This window comes from Antechinus flavipes, chromosome 1 (assembly GCF_016432865.1).
Source record: "Antechinus flavipes isolate AdamAnt ecotype Samford, QLD, Australia chromosome 1, AdamAnt_v2, whole genome shotgun sequence".
NCBI classification, from domain to species: Eukaryota; Metazoa; Chordata; class Mammalia; order Dasyuromorphia; family Dasyuridae; genus Antechinus; species Antechinus flavipes.
The window spans coordinates 109,857,889-109,884,370 of NC_067398.1; the positions used below are offsets into that span (position 1 = coordinate 109,857,889).

At 34.4% G+C, this 26,482-nt stretch overlaps 1 protein-coding gene across 2 annotated transcripts; it reads right to left on the reverse strand.

Moving 5' to 3' along the window:
• Positions 1-231: 231 nt before the first annotated feature.
• Positions 232-26,261, reverse strand: CD274 (CD274 molecule). 2 transcript variants are annotated; one of them, XM_051987714.1, is made up of 8 exons: positions 26,037-26,261; positions 23,461-23,605; positions 20,581-20,757; positions 18,502-18,837; positions 7,034-7,315; positions 4,198-4,305; positions 2,077-2,149; positions 232-614 (listed from the first exon to the last, which is right to left on the reverse strand). In XM_051987714.1, the coding sequence occupies exons 3-7, from the start codon at positions 20,633-20,635 to the stop codon at positions 2,109-2,111; spliced, it is 822 nt and encodes a 273-aa protein (XP_051843674.1). In that variant the 5' UTR covers positions 20,636-20,757; positions 23,461-23,605; positions 26,037-26,261; the 3' UTR covers positions 232-614; positions 2,077-2,108. The 2 variants fall into 2 exon arrangements, with proteins under 2 accessions (XP_051843674.1, XP_051843682.1); XM_051987722.1 differs by lacking the exons at positions 2,077-2,149; positions 4,198-4,305.
• Positions 26,262-26,482: the final 221 nt, after the last annotated feature.

Consider the following 26,482-nt stretch of genomic DNA (forward strand, 5'->3'; position numbering starts at 1 on the left):
CATGTAACCAGGTTTCCCAGACAAATTAAGGTTTGACAAAAACACATTCTCCTTAAGTGCATAACCCAGAGCCTAAGTTCATTTGCCCTATGACTCTCCTCACTGATGGAGATTCCTAATGATCTTTCTTCATTAGTAAATGAGTTTGAGCTTTGTCTTATAGGTGCCAAGAAGCTGATCAGATAACAGAAGGAGCAATACAGAGCAATGAACAACTCCAAAGTCAGAGACTTTCTTAGGAACAAACAATAGATTTGTGTAAACTATGACTGGAAGCATCAACAGTCAAAGATACTACTCCATTTTTTTATCAGCCTGTGTTTCCTCAAAGCAGGCTGGAACTATTTCTTGAGTATCATCTCAAAAGAGATTCAACTATCCTCTGAAGCAGACCGGGGTTTTCTCCCATTCATTTTCTATGTCTTTCTTCTCTCTTTTTTTCCCCCATCACACCATTCTCTCCCCTTGTTTTCTTCCCAGGCCTTGAGGTGTTTGGAGCACATTTCATGGATACTGCTAAGCACGAAGGGAATTCCAAAGTGGGAGGACTGAGAATGCCAGAAACTTAAATCAGAAGCTGAGATGCTAGATTGGTGCCTTCCCAGTATTTGTATCTGCAGAGGAACAGACAAAAATGATTGGGAATAGGAGTATACATTAATTTCTTAGTCTCAAAAATTTTTTTGCTTCTAAAAATACATTAAAATAATAACTCACATTTCCATAACACTTTAAAGTTTACAAATTTCTCCTGCCCCCATAAATTAGAATAAGTAATAGCTTCATTTTTATAGATGAGGAAATTAGGTCATAAAAGTGCCCTGTTTTGTCCCATTTCACAGAGTTTTTAAGAAGCAGAATTGAAATTCAATGCTCATGAATTTAGTTCCATTCAGTATTTTTTTTCCTATCTCCCACATCATCCAACATGATAACTAAATACAATAAAGTTTCTGTCCACATTCCTTTGCAGGTGTAAATGGCATAATGAAACTATTAGCACTTACTGTGTTCATCCACAAAAAAACAATGAATGTCAGAACCAAGATAACCAATTAATCTAAACTTGTTTGGACTGGGTTTTACTAGTTTAAACTTGAGTGCAGAAGATTAGTTTTTGGAATAGCATTTCTAAATAAATCAAACTATCAATCAATCAATTCCCAAGCATTTAATAAGGGCCTAATATGTTCTAGACACAGTGTTAGGCTTGTGTCCTACAAATATAAAAGAAATAACTCCGGTCCTCAAGGAGCTTGCATTCTACCTTAGGGTCAAGACATTTTTTTTTAAAATAAGTGAATATATGATATGTACACAATAAATAGTGATTCTTTTTTGAGGGATGCACTAACAATTTAGGTAATTAAGAAGGGTCTATTGAAGGAAGTTGCATTGAAGATGAGCCTTGAAGAGCAAGGCTTCTAGGTGTTCTAAGAGGCAGAGATCAGGAAGAAAAACTTTTTAACTTGTGACAAGGCACAGAGTAAAGAGAGAGCCATGGTAGTTCTGTACATATAACCACACTTTTTTCTTAGGTTGTTCAAATGAGTGGTTTTCCCTTTCTTTACAGATGGATACATTCTGGGAGGAAAAGAAATATCCTTCTATCCAGAGCTCCAACTTGCTCTTTGAGACAGTGAAATTGAGGTAAGGGAATTTCTGCTACAGATTGTTGAAACAAAATGTCAGAATAACTAATGTTTAATGGTCAGAATCCCTTCTCCTTCCTCCATTCCAATACCCTTCCTTTAATTCTCCAATTAAAGAATCACCTTTTCTTTCTCATACTGTGTGAGAGGTGGAAAGAGGTGGTTCCTTAAGGGTCAGTAAATTTTGAATGATGTATATATTGTCTCATGGTTTATTGAAATTGGGAAAACCTTCTTTATACTTCCTAACTTTTCCCAACCAAATGCAAAAGGGAAAATCTTGGTTGACAGAAGTGTCTGGTTTTTATTGTTGCCATCTTTGCTGTTATCATCATCGTCATAAATCATTATGAATCATCTGGGTTTTATAGGGTTTTTTGGCCATCATTCTTTCCCAATCTATTGATAATTCAATTATACTTACCATATTGGAGTTTGTTGTCTGAAAAGTTGTTGTTATGTGGAAAGGTAATTTTTCTCTTTGGCTATCATTCTCACTTAAAAAAAATAAGCATTTTGGTTACTTTCTCCTATGATATGATACAGATACAAATCCTAGGCTGTAGCCTAGGTTTAAATTGCATGCATATCTCAAAAAAAAGTTTGAAATGAGTTAGGGATGGGGAGGAAAAACAGTGTTCCTGAAGTCCTCTTCTTTCCAAGCTTTCATAAGTTACTTACATGGTAGCTGTATTTGTCGTCTTAAGTAAATGCTGTGAATTTTCTTAAGGGGCACTTTTAAGTATGTAACTCTATTTCCCACCCAGCATCATGTTCTGGAATACTGAATAACAGTCATATTCCTTCCAACAGAACTTTGCAAAGTACTGGCTCTAATTATGTTTATGTATGCAAATTTAGCCAGTTACAACATCTTCTAGATCTTTGTCCAGATTTTCCTTTGTGTAGTAATTTGATGGGAAACCTGATGAGACCTAGTATGAAAATATTTGATTTTCTTCCTTTCTCTTCTGCCATATTGTTTAGGGCCAAAGGGGAAGATGGGGGAATTTTTCACAAAACCACAAAAATTTCTTCTCATTTTCTACTTCCCTATATTTGTGTCCACATCATTTTATATACACATTGCCATTTCAATTTTGAGAGTAATGGGGAAAAATCTGTTCTACAACTCATCCTATGAATAAGAAAAATAATCTACCTGTACTCATTTACTGAATTCAAGCTATACAAATTAGGAATAATAAAACTGAACACTCAGGTAAATGAAATTTAAGACTATCTCTGGCCTTCTCCAGGAAAAAAGTATAATCACTTAGAATAAATTATTTGAATTGTGAAATTAGTGAAGTGTGAAATTAGTCATATTGCTCTATGTTGTCCAAAAAACTCAACAAGAAGATCCATCTTATAAACAAAATTTAGAAATCAAATCTGGAAATCAATCAGCATTTTACTTGTCCTTCATATATCTGTGCAATATTATGGATTGACAAATAAATTTTATATGATTTGGATTAGGCCTGGGCAAACTGAGAAGCTGGCAAAGTCTGTCTTTCACAGTTCTTTTTTCAGATCTTATACACACATACCACTACAAATCTGCCTTCCATTCAATATCAAACTTGGGTCTTACTTCATTCTAGCATAGAACATTAGATTTGGAAGCAGATGACATGAATTTGAATCCTTTCTCTGCTATTTATTTCCAAGGTGACTTAGGTCAAGTCACTATTTCTGTGGGTCTCAGTTGCCTTTTCTACAAATGAGGAGGTTGGACTAGATGACCAGATATAAGCCCTATGGATACCATTGAACAGTTAAACACTCTCATGATATTCTACTCAAAGTTTGTTTCACTATATACTCTTGTACCATTGAAATTCACCTGTTCTGTATCTTTTCAGGACCCATATTATCAACCAGCTAATCTTTTTCTACTAATAGGATTTAATATACTAATTGGTAAAGGACTACAAGATGTGTGCATTTAAACAGAGATCTCTGAAGACAAATGGTTTTTCCTCCTTTCATTATTAGTAAAGTTAATGGGAAGAATCCCAAGCAAGAAGCAAAATAAGTTGATAGGAATAATAGTGTTCTAGGAATGTTATGTGCTGAAAGCAATGTTGGCATTGAAATTGTTAGTCCTGGGCTCACCTTCCACCTTTGTTACTTATTACCTTACCCAATTTACCTTTATTTGAATTAAAGGCTTTGGACTAGATTAACATCAAGAGTCTTTTCTATGAAATACTGGATATATTTTATTTCTAAAAATCACATCTATTCTACATAAACAAAGATTTAGCTTTGTATGTAGCAAATGTGCCACACTAGCTTGAATTGTAAGCTATCAGAAGGTAAGGATTATATATGTCTGCTCATTAGAATTATCATACACTACACAAGCTGCTATTCAATAACTTTCATTCTCTCGTGCAGTGGCTCTGAAAAAATTAAATGAGCAAAACTTGGTAAAATCAGAGTGAAAGGAATGAACAAGGACCCAAAGAAACAAAGCCTCACAAAGAAAAATAAAAGGGGGGGGGGAATAAGGTAAATTAAATTTAAAATGTAATACCATGTTTTTTTCTAAAGCAGAGAAGCATCAGAATCAATCCAACGAAAAAGACAGCTCCTAAAGTCCCAAAGTAAGTTCTTGAGTCTATCTTAGTTGCTGCATAATTCTCTGAAAATCAATTTTTAAAAAAAGTAAGATAAGTTATCATAGCATCTCAGATTTGGAAAGCATGTTAGGAGCCACTGAATCCAACCTGCACCAGAAGGAGAACCTGCTCTACAAATTATTTCCAGGTAATTATCTGTTTCTTTGCCTGAAGCCTCCAGTGCGCATGAACCACCATCTCTGGAAGGTGTTTTTGGGCATCTCTAATTGTTAGGATGTTTTCCTTCTATTAAACATAAATGATCCTCTGCAAATTTTACCCACTGCTTTTAATTCCGCCCTCTAGGACTAAGCAAAAACAATTTTATTGCCTCGAATATAATAACTCTTTACCCCCTTCTCTCTTGACCAAATCTCTTATTCAAGCTAAATATCCCCAGTTTTTTCAATGGATCCTCACATGTTAAAGCCCTTCAACATTTTAGCCATCCTCCATTCTCTTCTGGACATTTCAAATGTAGGAACTAAAAAATGAATATAGTACTACAATTATTTGAGAAAGGATCATGAAAATAATTATTGTTTAAAGTCATTTTAATATTCCGTAGGCAGGAAAAGTAGCTTTATTGTAAAATCCCCTTAATAAATGGCTGTGTGGTTTTTTTTTTCAATTTTAGAAACAATAATTAAATGCCTATTGTATGTAAGGCTCTGGGGATACAAAAACAAATAATGAGACAATCTCTATCTTTATGAAATTAAAATTTTAATAAGTAAGATACATGTGTTCCTACAAGTTTGATAGAAGATAGTGTGATAAGGACAAAGGGAAGCTACAAAGTGCTCTAGAAAATGGGAGGTAGAGTGCATGAAAGGAAATAATGAAAAATAAAGATTAAAACTTAGATTGGAATCATACATGGATATCATTAAATGCATGGCCAAAGGGATTAATTTTTATCCTACAGTACAAATAAGTTGCTCAAAATTTTGTGAACAGTGGTATTAACATTTCCTTAATAAAGGCACTGGAAAATGTGATAGCACAAGCTAAAGATATCCCACATGTTATTTCCCTTTGTTAGATTGTAACCACGTTGAGGGCAGGGACTGTTTTACTTTTATCTCTGGATTCCAGCAACTAGCATAGTCTCTGGCATATAGTAGGTGCTTAATAAATGTTTGCTAACTGGGGTAATTGATTTCTGTGACATATAATAAGTCGTCTATTGTTGAGTTCTCTGTCCTGTTCATTGCAACAAATTCAATATATAGTGCCCTTTTTCCTAAGTCACAGAAGGCTGGGGTCATTCCTCACATTATCAGTAGCTGGCAACCATTCACTTCTTCCTGGAATGCCATATCAGAGAAGGTGGGAATAATAGTTGAATAAGGAAACATATTGCAGAGATCAAGTTAATTGTCCATTGAGCAAGAGAAACAGATTGAACACTCATTCGTACTACTTCTATGATGTAGGTGCCCTTGGTATATGAATATATATTATTCTATGGTATATGAAATATCACAGTTGGCCCTGGAGTATTCACCAACAAAAAATTACATTTGCTCCAAGGGCAGATGGGGCAATGGTCCTGGCAGGGAGTCACGCAGGAATGAATTGAAGGCATGAAATTTTATAAGCCTTTATCAACACAGGAATTGATGGGAAGTATAGTTCTCCCATCTGAAAGGGAGGACTGAATAATGATGGAAAGTGCTACCACTTCCCCCATTCTTCAGTCCCTATTTCCAGCTTGGAAAAACATTTCCCCCCAACCTCCTTATTGATAATAAGACATTGCACTTTTTGTAGGGGATGAAGATTCTAATTTAGTTTCAACACATCAGTTTACTGGATAACATTCCCCATGGAGACTGAGCATTGTCACCCATGAAAATTTCAAGGGAGTGAAATATCATAACACTTGGGTGGTGTCAGCACAGGAAAAACAAGATAAGAGAAATCTTAGAAACAGCCTGAATCTGTCATAAACATAAAATTTGTAAAAATTTCCACAAACACTTCAAAAAGAAGAATAAAAGGTTTTAAAAATTGCCAGTTTTGATTTTACAATGACAGAATCCCCCATACTAAACAAGTCATTATTCCTAAATCATAGCTGGCATTAACACAACACAGTGCTAAAATTGCCTTCTAAGAGGCATCCAGTTAAAATTTCTCATTTTATAAATGAGGAAACTGAAGCCAGGGAGGCAAATAACTTCTTATGGTTGCACAGAACCAGAGATAGGATTCTAAAACAGGTTTCATGACTCGAAATTCAGGGCTTTTCCCACTCTACCCTCCCTACCATGTCATGTTCTTTAAACCTTTCTCCAGGCCTAAGATTTTCACTAAACAATAGAAATGGGTGAGCTGCCATCTTATCCATTTCTGGAAATAATATTGCCTGGTATGCATATAGAAGTCATGATTTCTCAATTCATTTCTGCACATTAACTTACAATAGACTTATTTATCACTCTGTGGGGAAAAGAAAGGGGAAGTAGCTCATAAAATAGATTGTACAAAGAGTGCCATCTCCAGTCATCCCAATCTATATCTGGCCACTGGACCTAGATGTCTCTGGAGGGCAAAATGAGGCAGGTAACCTTGCTCAGCCTTCCCTCACTTAAATCTAATTCACTTGCATGTCACGGCCTTACTTCTCTGATGTGATGGTCCTCTTCAAAAATGAAGGACAAACAATGAACTGAACAAAGCAGTGAAAAGGGCATGGGATAGGGGATAGGGAAGATGTTGGGACACATTTTGAAGCATACATACCTGGGATGACAATCTGAGCTGAAATATTTTTTCCAGTATCCTTTTCCTGAAACAAGCATTGGAAAGATTCATTCACTGTGGCATTGACTCTGAGAGTGCTTGTCACGTTGAATAGCTTTTCTGGTCCAACTGAATATGTCACTGTAGCTTTGTTACTTAGATCCTGATCTCTACTTTTCCAGATGACTTCTGCTTTAGGATAACCTTCTGACTGACATGTGATTTCGTATTCAGAAGTGACTGGATCCATTTTAATTCTCTGGTTTATTTTGTTGTATGGGGCTAAGGAATGAACAAAGTTAAAGAAAAATCAGCATTTTCATTCAATAGAATATAAGTCATTCTTTTATTTTTGTCTTTAAATTTGTAGTGCCTGGCATATAAGCAGGTGCTTTATTATCTTGTTTTACTGATTAACTTGCACAGAACTAGACATGATTTCATGGAGTCGCCAAGCAAGAATAAGGGATGAACTGAATGGTCGTTCTCTGGATCATTGGCATCCTCATGTAGGATACTATCTTTCTTGTCCCCCAAGGTGACTTTCTGGAAGGATGTAGTCTAAAGTCACATGGGATGTGCAAGTATCTATGGGATAATTCTATATCACTAAAAAGAATATTCTTAATGGTGATATCATAAATTCTTCTCAATATTGAGTACTGCGTTATTTTATTTTAAAAGTAATTGAATTGACTATACTTCTAAAGGAAGTTAGTTTCATAAGTTTTAGACCCAGAGATCTCAGATTGGACAGGCAGATTCTAGATTTGACTTGAAAAACTTTCCAATAATTAGAGCTAGTCAAAAGTGGGAGAATAACAATTAGCATTTTATAACACTTTAGCATTTGCTAAGGACTTTGCACATATCATTTATCTAGTCTTCACAATAATAATAGATACTATTATTCTTCCCTTTATAAAGATGAGAAAACTGAAGCTAACAAAAAGTAAAGTGATTTGTTCAAAGTTACATAGCTAGTAAATGTCTGAGGTAAAATTTGAATTTAGATCTTCTTGACTCCAAGCCCAGTGCCATACACATGGCATCACTTAGCTGCCTCTTTTGGCTGGTCCTGCTTTAAGAGAGAGTGGGTTACCACTAACTGAAGGCCTTCAAGGGAAGACTAGCCATACATCTAATGTGTTGTAGGGACAGAATTAAAGAATTTGAGATTTTGAAGAGATTTAAGAGTCTACTTAGTTGAATCCATAAATGAAAAGATAGAGCAGAACCTCTTAAACTTTTCCCACTCAAAACTCTTTTTGTCTGAGAAATTTTTATATAACCTTGGGTATATAGGTATGTAAAATAGGTACGCAAATCAAACATTTATCCATAATAAATCATAATTTAGCAATCCCTCTACTCAGTTACAGTTTAAAAAGCTTTACTATAGAGCATAATTGGTCATCTAGCCAAAATAAAAGAAATTTATTGAGTATGGGTAGGAATAAATAATCACTGAACATCTTCCAGTTCTGAGATTCTGTGACATTTTACTATGCAAGTTGAATGATTGACTTCTATAAAGCATTTTGAGATTTTTTTTTTTTGCTTTCATTCTTAGACTTCTAGTATCCCTGATTTCATACATGAGTTTCCTCTCTACCAACACAAATGGAAGTCAACCAAATTTTTAAAAAATTGAGATTTCTTCTGATGATGAGCCTTTCTATATTTAATGAGACCTATTGTCATATGACAGATATTCCATCTAGCATTCTGTCCCTGGGTCTTTATTTAAGTTCATCCCAAGTTGGTAAGGCCCAAGAAAGTTTATATTCCATAGGCATAGCTCACAAGAGGAAGTCCAGGGCCATTTCCACACCAAAGTAGGGCACTGAAGTAGGTCTTTAGTGAAGATTTCCTAATCTCTAATATTAATTTCTGTCTTCATATAACTAGTTTAACTAGTTTAACCACAAAGGGCCAATAGAGAATACTAAATCCTCATTCTGTTCAAATGTTATGGTGTAAAATCCCAGTGAAGACAGCATAGAGTAGAAATGTTCTGGGAAGTGAGGGGAAGCCTAGATCTAAGAAAGAAAATATAAATCCTTTCTCATCAGATCCTGAAATGTTTCTAGGCATAGAATCCAAGGTTCCAATGAAAGAAAGTAGAGATAAAGACCCAACTTGTGAGCTCATGATTAAAAAGACATAGCATAGCATAGAGATGAGCAGGAAGATATATAAGCAACCAATGAAATATGTGAGAACAAAGGTCAAAGTACATGAATAGAAAATTATCAAAAATAATAAATTATTAATAATCACATTAAAGAACAATTCAAACACTTATAATAATAGACATGCAAATTACAACAATCCTGAAGTTTTACCTAATACCTAGAAAATGGGCAAAGGATAAGAGTAAGCAATTTAGAAGAGTTGTAGACACACAGGCCCTCTAATGCCCTGTAATTGAGCTATGAATTGATCCAACAATTCTGGAAAGTAATTTAGAATTATGCAGAAATTCCATTGTTAGGCAAATGCCCCAAGAAAGTTAGTATAATAAAAAAGAAAGACCCTACCTATATACCAAAAAAAAGTACTTTCTTTAGTTCCAAGCAATTGGAATCAAAGTAGATAACCACAGACTGGTGGAATTGCTAAATAAATATATGAAAATAATGGTATTTACTATATAGTAGGAAATTATGAATATAATGAAAACAGGAAAGCATGGAAAACTGGTATGAACTAATGCAAAAAGTAGGGCCAAGACAATACTATATATATATATATATATATATAGTCCACAAACATGTAACAATAGACATAACAATTTTTAATGGAAACAACAAAACAGAAATATAGGGTGGAATAGATCAGGGATAGGAAACCTGTTTTTTGCCAAGGGCCATTTGGATATTTATAACATCATTTGTGGATCATACATAATTATCAATTTAAAGAACTTAAGCAGTAGGAGGTTATTGTTATCTGCAGTTGCTTTGGCAGAGCCAAACCAAATGATTTCATGGGCTGGACATCCCCCACCTGTGGACTAGATGGATATTTGTGTACTTTTCCTACTCTCACATTCCTGTGATTCCTATATAGATAAATCAACATTATTATGTAAAGGTTTGCTGTGTACCACAGCACTGAATTAACAATATTGATTTATGAATACAAAGAAGAATTGTCCAAAGTCTCTTTTTAATAAGCAACTTTGGATATAAACCAGAAGCAACCAAATCTTGGGTAAAATATTAGAGATTTGTAGAATTTAGAACTTGAAAAGGGTCTTAGAATTCTTTAAGTCTATCACACTTCAAAGAAGGAGAGTGAATTTCTAAGCTCATATTAATAGTAATTAGCATTCAAGATTCCAGTCCTTGTCTTTTGACCTCAAATCCAGTGGTCTTTCCATGATACTATCCTGTGGGTGTATGTTGGCTGAGTCTGGCCTTTAAACCATACACCTACATAGAAAAGCATATTCACAGTCATGGCATCATCATCACCCAAGATAATCAGTCTCAGCTGTGTTGTTTAAAAGTATTTTGGGGTGTTTAGTCAAGCCAGTCACTTACTGTCTCTAGTTCTCAATTTTTGCTGTATCAGTGATCTATAAAGTCACACCCAGCTCTAAATGTTATGAAAATAAGCTTCATTCTTTTACAAAATCTAGCTCTTTGGAGAAGGAATACTTCTTTAATTACCAAATAATAATTCACTTTATTATTTAGGGTAATTTACTTTATTCAGAATAATAAAGCAATAATTAACTCTTTGAAGGCATATATGTGTCATATGCCATCCTAAAATATTCCTCCACTGGATTACCCTTTTATTTTCTTTGACAACTTGCAAAAAGTCCAGTTATTAAGAATAATTACGCCCACAGTTTACTATAAATAACTTGCTTTTTTATGTCATTTCAGGATTTGTAAGACATTTACCTCATCACAACCCTGTGGTAGTTCAGGTATTGCAATCATTATTTTACAAATGAGGAAATTCAAATAGAGTGGTTAAGTAAGTAGCCCATAGTCAAACAAAATCAGCTCTCTTAACTCTGTCACTTTCTACTACTCTCAGTGTCAAATGGTTGAGGTAGGAAACAGGCAAAAAGAACTTGTACATAGCAACCAAAGAAATTACCACAAACTGATTCAATACAGAACTACATTGTGACCAGTTTCATTATCACTTTCAAGATTTCTCCTCTTGAAATTCCATCTAAGTAAAACTTCCCTTTATGAGTAAAGGTGTGTTACCAGGTATATGCAATGATGGGAAAAGAATATTGACTGTGTTTCTGTAAAAATCATTTGCATAATGTAGTGCTAGCTCCACTTCCTTGAGTGGTAACACTGAATAAAGCATCCAAACAGGCAGAGCTTTCCAGATGAGCATATTAGATACATGGTCATCCAATCCTGCCATTCCTCTGCTTAAAACCTCCCAGTTGTAAAATGGGAATAATAATTCCTTGTTGTGAGGATCAAATGAAAGAAAAATTATAAAGCACTTAGCATAGTGCCTGGCACATAGTAAGTGCTATATAAATGTCAGCTATTATTATCTCATACTGAATAAAGTTTTAATTCCTTATCCTAATATAAAACCACAACTATATGGCCTTTTCAAATTTATCTTCTACTGCTCTTGGTTAAAAAACAAAATGAAACAAGAACAATCAAAATCCCTACATTAATAGATACAAACTGGAGACAATGGGACTAGAAAGTGCTTCATGTAAAAAGAAAAGCTCTTCAGGATCTAGTAAATTGAAAGCTCAGTTCAAGTTTGCAATGTAACAATAATATTATTTTAAATGATGAATACAATTTTATTTATTCATTTACTGAGCAAGTTTTTATGAAGTACCTACTAATTTGTGCCAGGAACTGTACTGGAGACTAGATTTCAAAGACAAAAATAAAAGTCCCAGGTCCCAAAAAGTTTGGAAGGAAGCCAACATTTGTGCAGATACATGCTGGAAGGCAAAGTTCATGGAACACATATACCAGTATGCCTAATGTATACATACACAATCTCAGGTTGGTAGTAATTACTCAAAAGGAATATTGACAAATTAGAAACTTGAGATGTGATCTCTTCTATATGTACTTCGAGTCAAACTAAGTCAACAAGCATTTATTAAGCACCTATTGTGTGCCACTTCCCTCTAACAATGTAGATCATAACCTATGTTCCTCTGATGAGCCTCCTGACTACTACAAGTACAATTTATAGATAGACTAAAAAACTGCATGATTCCTTTTGTTATTGTTGTTTAACCTCTCAACTTCCCAGACAATTCTTTAAGATAATAAGTTGCAGAATATATACTAATTTGCTTTGGTAGAGGGAATTTCCTCACCAGAATTTCCCTATAGCAATGAAAATTCCCATCTAAAAAAAGTGACAGTTTGGAGGATGGTCTAAAAATGATGATAAGTACAGCAAAAAGATCTGCAACCACATGAAAGAAGGAGTGGTAGAAGGAAGCAAAGATATTTAGTCTAGATAAGAAAAAAATGAGGAGGGATATGATAATCATCTTCAAATACGTCAAGTGGAAAAGATTAGATTTATTTAGCTTGGCTTTAGAAGCACAGATAATACCAATAGGTAGAATTTGCAAAGAGGCAGATTTTCCTTCAACATAAGGAAAAGCTTCTTAATAATTATAAATTACCTTCAATATGGAAATAGGTAATTGTGTGGGGAGAAGACTCTTTGACAAATGAAGACAAGTCTTCAAGTGGAAATTGGTTATTACTTGTTAGAGCTGTAGCAAGTAAGGTTCATCAATAAACAAATATTATAGTTGTTATTGATATTAATGATTTGAAAAAGGATTGGATGAGATCATTTAAAAGGAACTTTGCAATAATTAATTCTATGATGATTCAATGTTGCTCATCTTTCCTTGTCTCCACTATACCATTTTCATCACTGCAAATATGAACTAAATTGTCAGTCCATGGTAAAACAACAGTCCCACTGTATTATCTTGAATTTTGCTTGGGCTACACTTGTTTCCAAACTTTTCAAGTAAAAGGGCCTTTTTTGAATTTCAAGAAGTTGTACGTGACATCAGATGAAGGTTATTTTATTAGAGATGAGCAAGGACCAAAATGAAAATTCTTGATGAGCATATGGATTCATGAATCTGTTGCAATAACTTGAATCATAAACTGGCCATATTAGTCAGGACCCCAGAAAGTCTCTAGTCCAACCCCTGCCTGAATGAGAATCCTTTCTGATCTAGCCAACAGGTAGTCATCCAGACTTTTCTTGAATTTGTCCATTGAAGGAAGCCCTTTTGTTTCTCCTGAGACACTGTTGTTGTTATTAATTTGTTTCAATCATGTCTAACTCTTTATAACCCCCATGTGGGGTTTTCTTGGCAAAGATACTGGAGTGGTTTGTCATGTCTTTCTCCAGATGAAGAAATGCCTTCCCCCACCCATGAAAAGGTAATGATAAAGGAGGAAACTCACAAAATCACTTATGGAAGGGATTAATCTTTTTTTTTTTTTTCCTGCTTCCCTTAGGTTAAGCTCATAGGATCATAGATTCAGAATTGGAAGGATTGCAAGTGCTTAAGTGACTGTTCTGAGGTCACACAGGTAATATGTAGCAACACTAAGAATTAAGCTCATGTCCAGTGATCACAGCAGGTATCTAACTTATGGAGGACCAACCAAAAAGCAGCTATATATACAGAGTAAGTAATTTGTCAATATATTGGATAAATACCATTTCTTTTTCTCCCCATCAGGCAATTAAGACCTATCCTGAACTGGGCCTGAACTCTCTCTCAGTCATCTCTTCTTCTCACCTTTTAATTTATTATTATTGCCAAATATTCACATACACATAGAAAATACTTTAAAAGTTCCTAATTGTTCCCACTGAAAATTCTGGGGCACCTAGTACAATGTTGATTACATGTAAAAGTGAGGCTAAAGCTAATGAGATAAATTTTATGTGGTTAAATATGAAACCCTACAATTGCTCAATTAAAACCTTAAAAAAATATATTGAAATACAATTTTAGCTTATCTGTTATCTACCACAACCAAAATTTATTTAAAGAATAGCATGGCCATTAAGAAGTCTCTTATAATTAATGTTAAAACTGCCCCTTCATAAGCCAGGTGAATGCACCAGTTAGCTGTGTCAATTCATAAACATAAGGTCAATGACCTGGCTCATAATGATATGAAAAGGATTCACTTCCACTTACCCTAGGATCATTTTATTTTAGGAACAGGGTTTTTGGGGAATCCCATCCTTTTATTTTTATTTCAAAATGTCCCTATTCTTGAATTGTTGTTTTCTGTTATTCAGTTATTTTTCAGTTGTGTTTGACTCTTTAAGACCTCCTTTGAGGTTTTCTTGGCAAATATACTATATTTGCTTGCCATTTCCTTCTCCAGTTCATTTTACATTTGAAAAGCTGAGGCAAAGTTGATTAAGTGACTTATCTAAGGTCACACAGCTAGTAAGCATCTGAGATCAGATTTGAATTCTAGAAGATGAGTCTTCCTGATATCAGGGTTGGCACTCTATCCACTGTTCTACCTCTTGAATTACATATTTTCAAATCAATGATATAAGGAAGTTGGTGTATAAGGAACTTGATGAATGGGGGGAAAGACATCTGTGTTCAAATGTTTAAAAGGCCATCACATATAAGAGAGTAATTGTTTCTTAGAAGTAGGATTAGGAAGCAGATTTTAGCTCAACTAAATATCTTTCTAGTAATTGAAGTTGTTCAACAATGGAAAAGGTAGTTTTGGAAGTAATTAGATTTCTATTATTGACATTGGAATCTCTGAGATGTGGAAAATGCAGTGGATTTTAAGTCAGTCAATCAATCAATGAGAATTTGTACTATTAAGTACAATACAAAGTACAAAATACAAAGGCAAAAATAAAACCATCCTTACCCTAAAGGAACTTACATTGTCTGGTAAGGGGCAGGAAAAAAACATTAAAAATACAATATATGCAAAAGATAAATAAGTGTAAAGTAATTTTAAGAAGGAAAAAGTGCTAATAACTGGAAAGGTCTTATATAGGGGGTAATGTCTGAGCTTTGAAGGAAACTAAGGAGCAAGAGATACAAAGAGAAATTCCATTCAAAATAACTGTTGATAGCATAAAATATTTGGCAATCTATCTACCAAAGGAAAGTCAGGAATTATTTGAGCAAAATTATAAAAAAGTTTCCACACAAATAAAGTCAGACTTAAATAATTGGAAAAATATTAAGTGCTCTTGGATAGGCCGAGCGAATATAATAAAGATGACAATACTCCCTAAACTAATCTATTTATTTAGTGCTATACCAATCAGACTTCCAAGAAAATATTTTAATGATTTAGAAAAAATAACAACAAAATTCATATGGAACAATAAAAAGTCGAGAATCTCAAGGGAATTAATGAAAAAAAAAATCAAATGAAGGTGGCCTAGCTGTACCTGATCTAAAATTATATTATAAAGCAGCAGTCACCAAAACCATTTGGTATTGGCTAAGAAATAGATTAGTTGATCAGTGGAAAAGGTTAGGTTCACAAGACAGAATAGTCAACTATAGCAATCTAGTGTTTGACAAACCCAAAGATTCTAACTTTTGGGATAAGATTTCATTATTTGATAAAAACTGCTGGGATAACTGGAAATTAGTATGGCAGAAATTAGGCAAGGACCCACACTTAACACCATATACCAAGATAAGATCAAAATGGGTCCATGATCTAGGCATAAAGAACGAGACTATAAATAAATTAGAGGAACATAGGATAGTTTATCTCTCAGACTTGTGGAGGAGAAAGAAATTTGTGTCTAAAGATGAACTAGAGACCATTACTGATCACAAAATAGAAAATTTTGATTATATCAAATTAAAAAGCCTTTGTACAAACAGAACGAATGCAAACAAGATTAGTAGGGAAGCAACAAACTGGGAAAACATCTTTACAATTAAAGGTTCTGATAAAGGCCTCATTTCCAAAATATATAGAGAACTGGTTCAAATTTATAAAAAATCAAACCATTCTCCAATTGATAAATGGTCAAAGGATATGAACAGACAATTTTCAGATGATGAAATTGAAACTATTACCACTCACATGAAAGAGTGTTCCAAATCACTATTGATCAGAGAAATGCAAATTAAGACAACTCTGAGATATCACTACACACCTGTCAGATTGGCTAAAATGACAGGAAAAAATAATGATGAATGTTGGAGGGGATGCGGGAAAACGGGGACACTGATGCATTGTTGGTGGAGTTGTGAGCGAATCCAACCATTCTGGAGAGCAATCTGGAATTATGCCCAAAAAGTTATCAAACCCTTTGATCCAGCAGTGTTTCTATTGGGCTTATACCCCAAAGAGATACTAAAAAAAGGAAAGGGACCTGTATGTGCCAAAATGTTTGTAGCAGCCCTGTTTGTAGTGGCTAGAAACTGGAAAATGAATGGATGCCCATCAATTGGAGAATGGCTGGGTAAATTGTGGTATATGAATGTTATGGAATATTATTGTTCTGTAAGAAATGACCAACAGGATGAATACAGAGAGGCTTGGAGAGACCTACATGGACTGATGCTAAGTGAGATGAGCAGAACCAGGAGATCATTATACACTTCGACAACGATATTGTATGAGGATGTATTCTGATAGAAGTGGATTTCTATGACAAAGAGACCTAACTGAGTTTCAATGGATAAATGATGGACAGAAACAGCTACACCCAAAGAAGGAACACTGGGAAACGAATGTGAACTATTTGCATTTTTGATTTTCTTCCCGAGTTATTTTTACCTTCTGAATCCAATTCTCCCTGTGCAACAGGAGAACTGTTCGGTTCTGCAAATATGTATTGTATCTAGGATATACTGCAACATATTTAACATATATAGGACTGCTTGCCATCTTGGGGGGGATGAAGGGAGGGAGGGGAAAAAAACGAAACATAAGCAAGTGCAAGGGATAATGTAAAAAATTACCCTGGCATGGATTCTGTCAATACAAAGTTATTATTAAATAAAATTAAATTAAAAAAAAAGAGAAGGAAACTAAGATTCCATAAGGCAGAGACAAATTATATATGTAATTATGTACCAGGCACTGTGCTACAAAAATAAACCTTGTGATACAAAATAGAAATTAAATAGTTCCTGCCATGAAGGACAAATCAGGAAAAATAACTTCAAATCTTAGCTTCACTAGACACAATAAGGTCTATGACATAAAAAATGTCAAGAACCCCTGCTCTAAAGACATGGCATTCCTAGAAACCCTTTCTAATAGTGACTGCTCTCTCATTTTCTTTATCCCACAAGTCAAAAAAAATGAAGAATCAGTTGTATTTTTTGTACTCCACTCTCACTTTCAGGTAAAAGAAAAAAAGGAGGGAAGGGAAAAAAGAAGGAAGGAAAGGAAGGAGGAAGGAAAAAAGAAAACATGAAGAAAGAAAATAAATATGTATTAAGCACCTGCTATGTGCCAGGTTACTATGCTAAGCACTTTATAATCCCTCAACTACATGATTTTTTAATGTTTCCATTCCACTAATTCCCAGTTCTAGGCAATTCCCCCAACACCCACCTTATCTGATCTTACTCCAGTTTCTCAGGGTTGCTGGAAAAAAATCACCAAATTATGCTGACTGGATTCACTATAAAGTCATAAGATCATAGAAAATAGAGCTAGAAAATACTTATAAAATCATTTCATTTTACAGATGAAATGAATTAGATAACAAAATCCAAAAAATTAAGTGATTTTCCCAGAACTTTACAGCAATTAAACATCAGAGCTAATATTTGAATTCAGGCTTTTTGGTTCAGTTTCCTCCCTTATTCTTCAAGTTGTTTCTTGATCTAATATCCCTCTACTTCCTTAAGGGTCTTATTTCATTAGTTATCCCTCTTCTCTGATGTACCGTCTCCATTTCCTCTAACTACTTTTCCCATTTATAAGCTTTATCAAGTCTCATTTGTCCTGAGATATTCTGGAGCCAGTTTAAGTTCTGAAATGTAACCAATCACTTTCTTGATTATCTAGACAAGAAAGCAACAGAGAAAAAATGTTAATAATGTAGTTTAAACTTTGAACTGTATCTTGTATTTCCAGAGAGTTAGTCATTAAACACTTACCAGCATACCCCTGTGTTCTATCCCCCCAAAAAACCTTTGCTTGAACCAGCTTCCATGCAGAGATACAGTGTTAACTCTCTTCTCCTCTTTACTTCCAGAAAAAGTAACCTGTATTCAATGCCTGTATTTCATCAACAACTCACTTCCCAGTTCTTTGCAATCTGGTTTCCCTTCCTACCATCATTCTATTGAAATTCTATTGAAATCATTCTAGTTGCATTTCAGTGTAGAAGTTAACTCTTATCATAGGATTTTTATGATTGCTTTTTAGTGAAAAATTAAACTCTCTCTTCTTTTAACTATGAAGCATTCTCACCATTGACAGTTAAAGTAATCCACTTGTAATCAGCTCCCCCGTAACCAATAATACAGCGGTAAGCTCCAGCATCTTTTACTGTCACGTTGGTGATATGAAGCAGAGATTTTCCCTTATATAGTTGGTCATTCAAATGCCTTAATCTTGAGTTGCTTTTTCGAATTTTGAGATCTTCTTTACCATCAACAAATTTCACAAGAAATTTTCCTTCCTTGTCCCAATAAACTGTAAGGGCACTGAGGTCTAATTTTTCTCCCACTGGAAAGGTGCATTCCATAGTCACGTTGCTGCCATAATGTGTTCTATATTTCTCTTTGGGAACAGATACAGAAAAGGCTGGAAAGAGGAAAGGCAAGGAGGACAATTCAAACCATAGACTTTAGAACATAAATATCTTTTTCAGAGTTATACAGCAAATGTTATATAGTATTTGCAATATGCTATAGAGTAATCATAACTGATACCTCACAACTCATATTTCTTTATGACTACTTCAATTCAACAAACATTTAACTACTTATTATGTGCAAAGGCAAAATACAAAGACAAAAATAAAACCATCCTTACTCTAAAGGAATTTATATTGTCTGGTAAGGGGCAGGGAAACAGTAAAAATACAATATATATAAAAGATAAGTAAGTATAAAGTAATTTTAAGAGGGAAAGTGCTAATACCTGGAAAGTGTTATATAGGAGGTGATGTCTAAGCTTTGAAGGAAACTAAGGATTCCATAAGGAAGAGACAAAGATGGAGAGCATTTCATAATTGAAGATCATTCATGTATGTGAAATCAAGGAGGGAGGCAATAGAAGGTTAGCTATTCAGAACAACTATGAGACCAGTTTGACTAGAACAGTGTGTATGAAGGGAGTTCATGTGAATTTTTAATTAACCTTCCATCAGATAGGGTATATAGGAACAAGATTGAAATAGAGGATATTTTAACAAATCTGTAAAAACATTCGATGCAAATAGTACATCCCCAATTTAGAGATGAGAAGACTAATGCTTAGCTGCACTAAGTGATTTATACAATATCATGCCATTAGTAAGTATAGGAAATAAAAAGAACTCTTCAAATGATTTCTAAGAGTCTAATTCTTTAAAATGCATATTGCATTCATCCAGTTTTGCCATATCTCAAGGCCCTCTAGTGTACATCAATATTAAAATTATAAAACATCCCTGTCCAAAAAAAGATTAATAATACTGTGCAAATATGAAATGGCATCATTTATTAAATGATGACTTGGTGCACATAAAATCATAGATGTTAGAGTAAAAGAAGATCCTTTCCTCTAATCCCTTCTTTTTATAGATGAGGAAACTAAGACCTGGACTGGATAAATTACTTGCCCAAAGCCATAGAGATAGAAAATGGCAGAACTGAGATTGAAACTCCTTGGTCTTTGACTCCAAATCCAGCATTATTGCTACCATGCCAAGAAGTAGAGTCAGGAACAGAATGCAGGTTCCAATGGCATTGGGACAAGTCTCTCTGGGCCTTAATTTTCTCACCTGAATAATAAGAGAGTTAGACTAGATAGGTCTAGAATCCCTTCTAGGTCAATGATGTAAAACAATGTTTTTAGATGCCAAATCTAAGGTATTCACTATTGCATTACACTGCCTAACTACTAGTTTACTTCACAGAAACTTTCAATTCTGTTGTCTGATTCTATGCATGTCACCAATCTGCACTTTAAATTCTAATAACTATCATCTCAAACTCCCATTTAGTCTTCCATTAAGTTAACTGTATCATAGGATATTTTTAAAAAGGAAAAAGTGGCCTTTGAAATAACCAAATCCCTTCATTTTTATTGTTACTATTATTATTCTTTTCTGTCTTTGTTCTTTAACCTGAGCCTTTGAATCATAATGATGACTAAATGATCTCTGGGTTCTCTCCCTATGATTCTTGAAGGTCAAACTATAATTTTTCACTAACACTAAAATTCTTTCTTAGAATGTACTTTTCAGGGAAAAAAATCTTCAGAATTTTAATGATTCTTGTGTATAACTCCCAAGTAAGATTTCTTGAGGATAGTGTTTAGTGGAAAGATTTCACTACTTACCATTCAGAAGATGCCAGGAGAACATAAATGCAAGCACAAGCAATATCCAAATCATCTTGTAACAACTTAATTATGGGACACACAAAAAGAATATTGTTTCAACCAACTAGAATTCCGTAACTACTTGACTTTGTATTTGTATTTCCAGTGCCTGAGTTGGTTAGTTGCTTTTTCTAGCTGAAACAAATATATCAATAAAATAAAAACTTCATCAGAAATTTGAAAAAGTGTAAAAGAGCATGAGAGTTGTTGTTGATTATTCCTTATCTTCATTGATACTTTTGCTATTGTTAAGTCATTTATTTCAGAGGTAGCCAACTCTTTGTGACCCTATTTAGAAATTTTTTTTTTTAGCAAAGATCATGGAATGGTTTGACATTTCCTTCTCCAGCTCATTGGGGATAATGGGGAACTGAGGTAAACAGGACCAAGAAAGAGCTAGTAAGTGTCTGAGGCCAGATTTGAATTCAGGAAGATGAGTCTTCCTGATTCCAAGCCCAATACTTTAACTACTGCATAATCTAGCATGCAGATATATTACACTATGAAAAAACTTGACCATCATAAGTAAGTCAACAGAAAAAAGCAATGATTTCATTGGTCCAGAATTAATTTGTAAATATATATATATATATAAAGCATAAAAGATCAAACATAATTTGTTTTCCTTTCCCTTTCCTTTGTTTGTGTGATCTATCTATCTATCTATCCTCTATCTATTTGTCAATTTGTATATCTCTCTGTTTCTTTTTCTGTTTCTCTGAATCATTTAGAGGCAACTAGGGGCCGGGTACATAGCATTCTGGTCTTGAAATAAAAAACATCTTAATTAAAATCCAACCTTAGATACTTATTTAGCTCTATGGTCCTGTCCAAATCATATACCCTATCTCATTTTCAGTTTTCTCATGTGAAAAATGGAACTCATAAGAGTGTCTATCTCACAAGGTTGTTTTGAGAATCATTCATTGTGGGAAAGTACTTTGGAGTCAAGGAAAGGCAGTCTCTAGTCCCGAGGGACTAGTCCCTTATATTACACTGTGGATGGCCACCTATGTATATTTTTTGAAAAGGATCAATGTGTTTTAGGTATCATTATTTGCTATCATAATAAGTTTTTATGTACTAAGAATTTAAGAAGCATAAAAGTGAAGAAATAATAGTCTCTCTCTCTATAATACATACATAATTCATATATGGATTATTATATAAAATTTATGTTTATGGTATTTATAATTTATAGTATAAATATATATTATATAAAAGCGAAGAATTTATTTTAAAGATTTCCTTAAGTAGACACATTCCACTGATGATTTTAAAAACCCACAAAACACAACCTTCTTTACTATAGTAAAGCGCTTTCATTAGTCCCTGTGGATTAAAAAAAAAATCATCAGTTGGTGGTCAACCTTCTTGTGACTGATTGTCTCTACACTTAATTAAGTTGACACCCCTTAAACATCAGCTTCCATTGGCATGCTTTCTTCTCTTACCTGCAATATCCTTTGAGATGTTTAAAACTTTATCAGTCTTATGTCTACATCACTGATTGGCATCCCTACCCATTTTTTTTTTTAAGCTATAGCTATAGTTAAATTAGGACACCATTCATGGCCAGGGATTTTCAATTCAAAAATATTTATTAAATCTTTACTGTGTGCAGGGCATCGGTATAGGTATTGAGGTTTACAAAGATGAAAAAAGGGTTTCCTCTATTGGGGTCTAAACTTTAAAAAAAAAAAAGTTTGATCACTGTATCTCAATAGAATTCATTTCCTTTGTAAAATTATGCATTTTATTTTATGCATTTGAAAATGCTATTCTACAAAAGGGTCCCTAAACTTCACAAACACCACAAAAGGGGCATGACCACACACACACACACAAAAAGATTAAGAAGCCCTCTTCTACATCATTGACAAGTGGTCACTCAGCCTCTATTTGAGATCTTCATAAATGGGGAACTCGTTACTTTTCTTGGCAGACCATCGGACAATTCAAATTTTGGGATTCATTCTTCCCCTGTGTTGAAATCTGCTTCTCCCTTTTCATACCTTCTCACTCATAGTTTCATAAAGTCTGTGAAATTATGTCACAATTCCTTTGATACTGTTTATCATATAATTTAATGTTGACTGTGCAATATCATATTTCTTATATCACCTTAATTTTCAAATATATCCCTTCCTCATCCTCCATTTAGCAAGTCAGAGGAAAATAAAGAAAAAAAATTCAAACCAACCAAGACATTTACCATATCTGATACTATATGGAATCTAATATATAATATTAGAGGCAGCTAATTTGCACAGTAGATAGAGTGCCAGATTCAGAAAGCCTGTGTTCATATATGGCCTCAGACATTTACTAGCTATGTATCTCTGGGCATGTCACTTAACCCCCATTGAATATCATTTTCTAATTTGTAAAATGATGATAATAATAGCACTTATTGGGGCAGTTAGGTGGTGCAGTGGATATAGCATCAGCTCTGAAGTCAAGAGGATCTGAGTTCAAATCTGGCCTCAGACACTTAATATTTCCTATATGTATGACCCTGGGCAAGCCTCTTAACCCCAATTGCCTCAGAAAAAAAAATACTAGCACTTATTTTCTAGGTTTGTTGTCAGAATAAAATATGTAAATCACATTGTAAGCCTTACTGTGTTGTATAGTTATTAGCCATTATTATTATATAACCATTGCATTCCATCTCTGAAAAGAAGGGAGAGAGGGGCATTTTTTCAGTTCTTCTCAAAGACAATTTTGATTTTTCTCTTTATGCTGTAAACTCAAACTCAGGTAGCCCTTGAGAAAAAGACAGTAACCTCTTTGAACGCAGGAATCATATCTTATCTAAATTTTATAATCTCTTACCATGGCATACATAGTGCTCCACACTCCATTGAGATATAATAAATTCAGTTGATCAATTCAATAAATATTTAATAAACTTCTACTCTGAGCCAGTATCTTGGATATGAAGAAAAATAATATCCATTTTAAAGGAGCTTCCATTTTCCTGGGAAAATACAGAATTTACACAAAAAATATATAAGGTAATTTGAAGAGGAAAGGGTTCTAAAAACTCAGGCATCAATGTATACTTGATGGAGGAGGTGGCATCCAAAATTAATCCTGAAGGAAATTCTAGTCATGGAAAAGAATTGTGAATGCTCAAGTGGGAGATAAAAAATTAAATATAAGAAACAACCAGTATTCTATTTTGTCTGGATCAATCAGTGGATCAATAAGGATTTATTAAGCACCTATGATGTGCTAGGCATTTTGATAAGCTCTGAGTTACAAAAAGAGATAAATACTTGTCCTACTGTCTAGAAGCTCAGTCTAATAATGGAGATAGGATACAGACAATACAGACAAAAGATGTACAGGATACATTGAAAATATTCATCAGAGGGAAGGCACTAATATTAAGAGGGTTAGAGAAAGGTTTCTTGAAGAAATGGGATTTTAGCTGGAATTTGAACATAGAATGTATAAAAGAGAGTAATATGAAACAAGGCTGAAAGCTGGAGAAGTCAGATTGAGAGAGTTCCAAATGCCAGTTTATGGAATTAATTATCTCTATTTTATTCCAAAGACATTATTAAAGCACTAAAGAGTTTTTTTCTTAGGGAGTGACATAGTCAAAATGATATCTTAAAAATGTTTTGGCAGCTGTGTAAAGGAAGAACTAGACTGAGGGGACAGAATGGAAGCAAGGAAACCAAATAGGAGGTTGTAAAGAGTATTGGGACCTGGGGCAACTAGTTGTTACAGTGAATAGAGTGGCAGCCCTGAAGTTAGGAGGACCTGAGTTCAAATCTAAGGTCAGACATTTAACACTTCCTGGCTGTGTGACCCTGAACAAGTCACTTAATAAACCCAATTGCCTCAGGAAAAAAAAATTGTATTGGACTTAGAGGTAAGAGAGATCTATATTTCAATTTGGTTCCTATACATCTAGCTATGGGATTTTGAACTTCAGGGGTTTTTTTAATCTGTAAAATGGAGATAATAATCTATATATTACTTACTTCTCAAGAAGCTGTGTTCAGAAGAGAGCTTGATAAGCCTTAAAGTTCATTAGAAAGGTGCTTGTTATTCAGTTATTTTTCAGTAGCATCTGACTCTTTATGAACTCCATTTGAGGTTTCCTTGGCAAAGATACTAGAGTGGTTTCCCATGATCTTATCCAGCTCATTTTACAGATGAGGAAATTGAGACAAACAGGGTTAAGTGGCTTGCCTAGGGGTCACATTGCTAATTAGTGTCAGAAGTGTCAGGAAGATGAGTTTTCCTGATGCTAGGCGGGGTACACTATCTGTCACCTAGCTGCTCATGTAAAGATTAGCTACTGTTAAATATTGGCTAATTTTTAAAATTCTGTTTCCCCTTCCTTTGTCATAGATTCTACAACCTTCCTCAGAACTAAAAAGGAAGCAGTGTGGTGTAGTAGAAAGAGGATTTATGTGTTAGGTGACTTGATGCTGTCTCAGGTTCTTTCCAGCTCCGAGTCAATGTTGGTTTCCCATTTGACATTGCTTGTCAACATTGCTAAAAATATTACTGAATGGTGACAGCTTTTACCTATTCCTAGTTTGGTAACATGACCAACCTATCTCTTTCCATTATGCTATGTGCACTGAATGATATAGAACATTAAAGTTAAACAGAAACTTAGAGATCAGATAGTCTAATTTCATTCCACTGAGAAGGAATTTGAGACCTAGAAGGAGTTCAATAACATGCCCAAGAGCAGATACAACATCCTGAAAAAAAAAATCATTGTATTTGGAGTCAGAGCAAAGTATTGTTTATGTAATATTGGACAACTGACTTCATCTCAGAGCCTGAGTTTCCTCACCTGTAAAAAAAGAGGGTTTCCAAGTCTCCTTTAAGCTCTCAATGTATGAGCCTCTGAAACACAGGTAGGGTTTAGATTTGGAAATGACCTCAGAGATCAACCAACCATTTTTTTTTTTTTTTTATGGTTGGGGAAAATAAGGCAAAGAAAGAGTAAATGACTTGCCCAAGATGACACTGCTAAAAAAGGTGGTGGAGGGGGAGAGGCAAGAAGACCTATTCATTATTCTCTAGCTCAATAACAAAATTATCAGATTAACCCAGAGAGGCAAGCAGGTGACAAAATGATGAGGAGGTTATTTAATTAACAGACTTAATTCTAGAATTATTGTAGAGAATGGTCTTTATTCAGAAAGAGTTTGTAATATGAAGTGTGAGCAAGAACCAATGGAAATAAACTTTAAGACTGGTGAGTTTTTGGGGTTCCAGAGAGCAAAAAGAGTCTCTTTCCCAGGCTAGGATTAAGTCTGCTAATAAGAAAGATTTGGACTATATGAGTTAGGACAGAAAGGGACTCTCGAGGTCATATAGCCCAAATCTTTCCTTTTGTAAATGAGAAAGTTAAGAAAAGCTTAATTACTTACCCAGGTTCACTCAAATATTGGCAGAAATGGGGACTTGAACAAAAATCTTCTGGTGCCAATTCTGGTCTTCCTCTTAAGAAGAGAAGTAAAATGTTTTCTTTGCCTTACAAACCTGTAGGCGGTGGATGATCTGACACATAAATTACAGCTTCCTGCCCAGTTCCTCCCCCTCTTTTTCTTTACACAGACCGAAGCTGCTCTGAAAAGATTCTTTCTTTTTCTAACCTCTTCCCACTAAAGAAGGACTCATCTATTGTTTGACAATAAAGAGGACTGGTTCCCTGAAATCTTTTGTTTCTTGTAATTCCCTAAAAAGACATTGCATTAATTCCAATTTCACTTTCATTTCTCTGGAAATCATGACTACTTAGGCTCAGAAACATTTAAGTGGCTTATTTTGGAGCAAGGAAGCTGTTTTTAAAGGAAGCTAATTTGTATAGAGGTTT